Below are 3,091 nucleotides of genomic sequence, written 5' to 3'. Positions count from 1 at the left end.
GGGATCTTGTGGCCTGTTATAAACTGGTTAGGGGGGATCAGCAGGCGCTGGGGGAGTCCCTGTTCCCCCGAGCGCCGCAAGGAGTGACCAGGAACAATGGTCACAAGCTGGCGGAGGGAAGGTTTAAGTTGGACATCAGGAGGCGCTACTTCACGGTCAGGGCGGCTAGGGTCTGGAACCAGCTTCCATGTGAGGTGGTGCAGGCTCCCACTCTGGGGGTTTTTAAGAGGAGGTTGGATGACCACCTTATTGGGGTCATTTGACCCCAGTGCTCTTCCTGCCATGGCAGGGGGTCGGACTAGAAGATCTGCTCAGGTTCCTTCCGACCCTAGAAACTATGGAACTAAGTCTAGAGATTTGGTACTCAGATGGGAGTCAGATATGCTGCCACACTAAGGACTTAAGGAGGATGGGCTAAACTATGCTAGAGTGAGCTGAGTTTCTTACAGTTGTAAGACTTTACATCTGTACTATAACTCCACAGATTATACCTACCTGGATTACTGCTTGAGAAGTTCAAGGGGAGGGATAGTTTGCAGAATCTTTCTTGTTTGCAACACCTGGAATCCTGACAGGCTAACTCCAATGATGTCAACAGTCAAGCTCCCACTGACCTGACCAGCGCCAGGATTTCATCCTAGAGATGGTCTCTCTCCTGATTCTTGATTAATGTTGGCTTTGGCATGATGATTCTGAATCCTACATTTTGATGTCGTTCACTGAAAGGCCACCAGCCTTCTATTCTTTTCAAAGAAGTAGTTGAGGAAGGAAGTGGTGCTTCTACTTTGGTACTCACCAAAGTGATAGATAAGTCAGTCCACCCAGACACTGGCTTCTCTCAGTAGGTGTATGGGGAATACTAAACAGACAGCAAAGACTGACAAGAAGAGGAAGCAGCTGGCAATGGAGCATATTATTTTCATCCCTATTCTAATTTCTGCCTTATTCCTTTCAAAAAGACAGAGAGCAAAAAGGACCACAAAGACAGAGAAATGCTTTCTGCCCTATATTCTGCACTCATAGTTTATGAAAAATAATCCTACCTCAGGGGCTACAAAGTTGGCCGTATAACACGGTGTCATGAGCAGTCCATTCTCTGCTCTCAACTGTTTGGCGAATCCAAAGTCACAGATCCTGATGGAATCTGGGTTTCCTGATTCATCCATGTAGAGAATATTACTGGGCTTCAGATCTCGATGCACAACCTTCACAGAAAACAAATCAATAATAAATATAAAGAAGAGGGTTACAGCACTTAAGTTTTGGGTACCATTCTGAATTTCTTAGTGTGTAGGACACTAGTGCAAAAAAATCTCTTATTTGAGGTAGGTAGTAGTCCTTGAAAGAAATACACTTTTTTGTGTGTTTGTTTTTAAATGAATGAGCTCAGGTTATGGGTGCAGAACTGTACTTCCATTAAAATCACAAATAATATACTTGTGCTGATATAGCAAGAGGGAGGCAGATGTTCCAGCGGAAGGAGTCTTTTGTGTGGGTTAGCAAAGGCAATTACTGAAGAAATACAATACAGCACTCTAAAAATACAGGAAGCTCTTTGGATCTGAAAGGTTTAATCCTTCCATTAAAAGGGCAGATTGCCGGAGGAGGAAAGTGTAGACTCATTCAAGGGCGAGGATCTTCCTGTGACTTTCTTAACATGAGCGGCTCACAATGAAAAGGAGACATTTTTATTTATCTTCATTTCCCTCCCTAAAAATACTGTGCTCTGTTTTGCTAGAAGTGCCTGGATTTCAGGAGAGGTGAATAATCTCTGTATGTGACAACAGTTTTGGAAAACTGTCATGACAACAAACTAGGCCAGGCCAAAAAAACAATGCTCAAAAGCCCCCACCGAATTCATTTGGACCCTGCTGATGCAAAAAGAAAAGCTATTTTACTAGATCATCAAAAATTTGATGAATTTTTCAAATTGCTACATGTAGAGAGTGCAGGTTTCCAAACTGAGCTTCATTATAGGGTGTTAAAATCTTTTCCCAGTAGATACCTTAATTTGTATGTACACTTAAAAAATAGGCCCTTGTTTTGAGGTCTATGTGCTGTTCTGAATATCCAAAGTGTTTGAATTTTGATATTATATAGCTCTAATCTACAAGGTGGTTGGATACTACAATGATGGCTGTGGTATCAATAAATAATACCATCAACATAGGTAGAACTAAAAACTGGAATAATTTAAGATGAAAAATACAAAATAAACAAAAGGCATTTGGTTTGCAGAACATCAGGAGGACCTCAGAGACTTGTTCTGCACATTGGACATAATTATAGATATTAAAAAAATAAGAATTTTCAAACTTCTTTCCATTCCAAGAACTGGTCACACTCTGGTCAGCCCCTATTTTACATTTCTTTTCTAGCAATCAGTTGTTAACAAGGCTGATGTAGAAGACAGAGGCAATAATACTCACACCCTGGGAATGCAGATAGTCCACAGTCTTGGCAATAGTACAAAGGACAGCACTAGCCTCTCGTTCGGAGAAACACTTCTGTCGAAGAATTCTGTCTAGGAGCTCTCCTCCTCGCATGAGCTCCATCACCAGGTACACGTATTTTCCATCATCATAAACCTAGAAGAGCAGAAAACCAATAACATGCTATAGATCTATTAGACTAGCTAGTAGTGGTCTTTTTGCAATGACCCTGGCATATTACTGTAAGATGCTGAAAGAAGAAAATAGGTGCTAATATTCGAAAAGTGAATGTTATGCTCATTATACCTAAAATGTATAAGTATTTTTTTAGAACAGGGGTTAATCAAGGCTTCCTACTCATCTCTGAAGCCACTATGTAGTCTATCTATAAAGAAGCCCAGTTTTCAAAGTCTGCTCTGAAGTCAATAAAATATTAATAAATCAAGCTGTAGATGCATTACCAACAAATGGAGCTTGAAATCTTAGCTGGCTTTAAACCAAACTTCCTCACAGTAATTTGCTCTTCCAAGTTCTACAGTGTAAAATTTGCCATTTTAAATATCAATATTTTCCTTTGTCTCATAATCAGCTAAATGAACTGCCTTATTCTTGGCCAAGATTCACCTTCAATGATATCATATAGCATATACTTTGCTGTG

At 40.5% G+C, this 3,091-nt stretch overlaps 1 protein-coding gene across 1 annotated transcript in view; it reads right to left on the bottom strand.

Annotated features, from left to right (window-relative positions):
- The window catches only part of RPS6KA2 (ribosomal protein S6 kinase A2), a 361,817-nt gene that overhangs the window by 13,827 nt on the left and 344,899 nt on the right, over positions 1 to 3,091 (bottom strand). The window contains exons 16-17 of the mRNA XM_019527256.1: positions 2,430 to 2,588; positions 1,044 to 1,205 (exon numbers count right to left, since the gene is read on the bottom strand). Coding sequence (XP_019382801.1) covers positions 1,044 to 1,205; positions 2,430 to 2,588 — 321 coding nt within the window. The remainder of the gene's footprint in view (positions 1 to 1,043; positions 1,206 to 2,429; positions 2,589 to 3,091) is intronic.

The sequence above is a fragment of the Gavialis gangeticus genome, unplaced genomic scaffold (assembly GCF_001723915.1).
Source record: "Gavialis gangeticus isolate Ggan-Ray unplaced genomic scaffold, GavGan_comp1, whole genome shotgun sequence".
NCBI lineage: Eukaryota > Metazoa > Chordata > Crocodylia > Gavialidae > Gavialis > Gavialis gangeticus.
The sequence above is the reverse complement of the archived record's forward strand: the minus strand, read 5'-3'. Positions and strand labels throughout refer to the sequence as shown.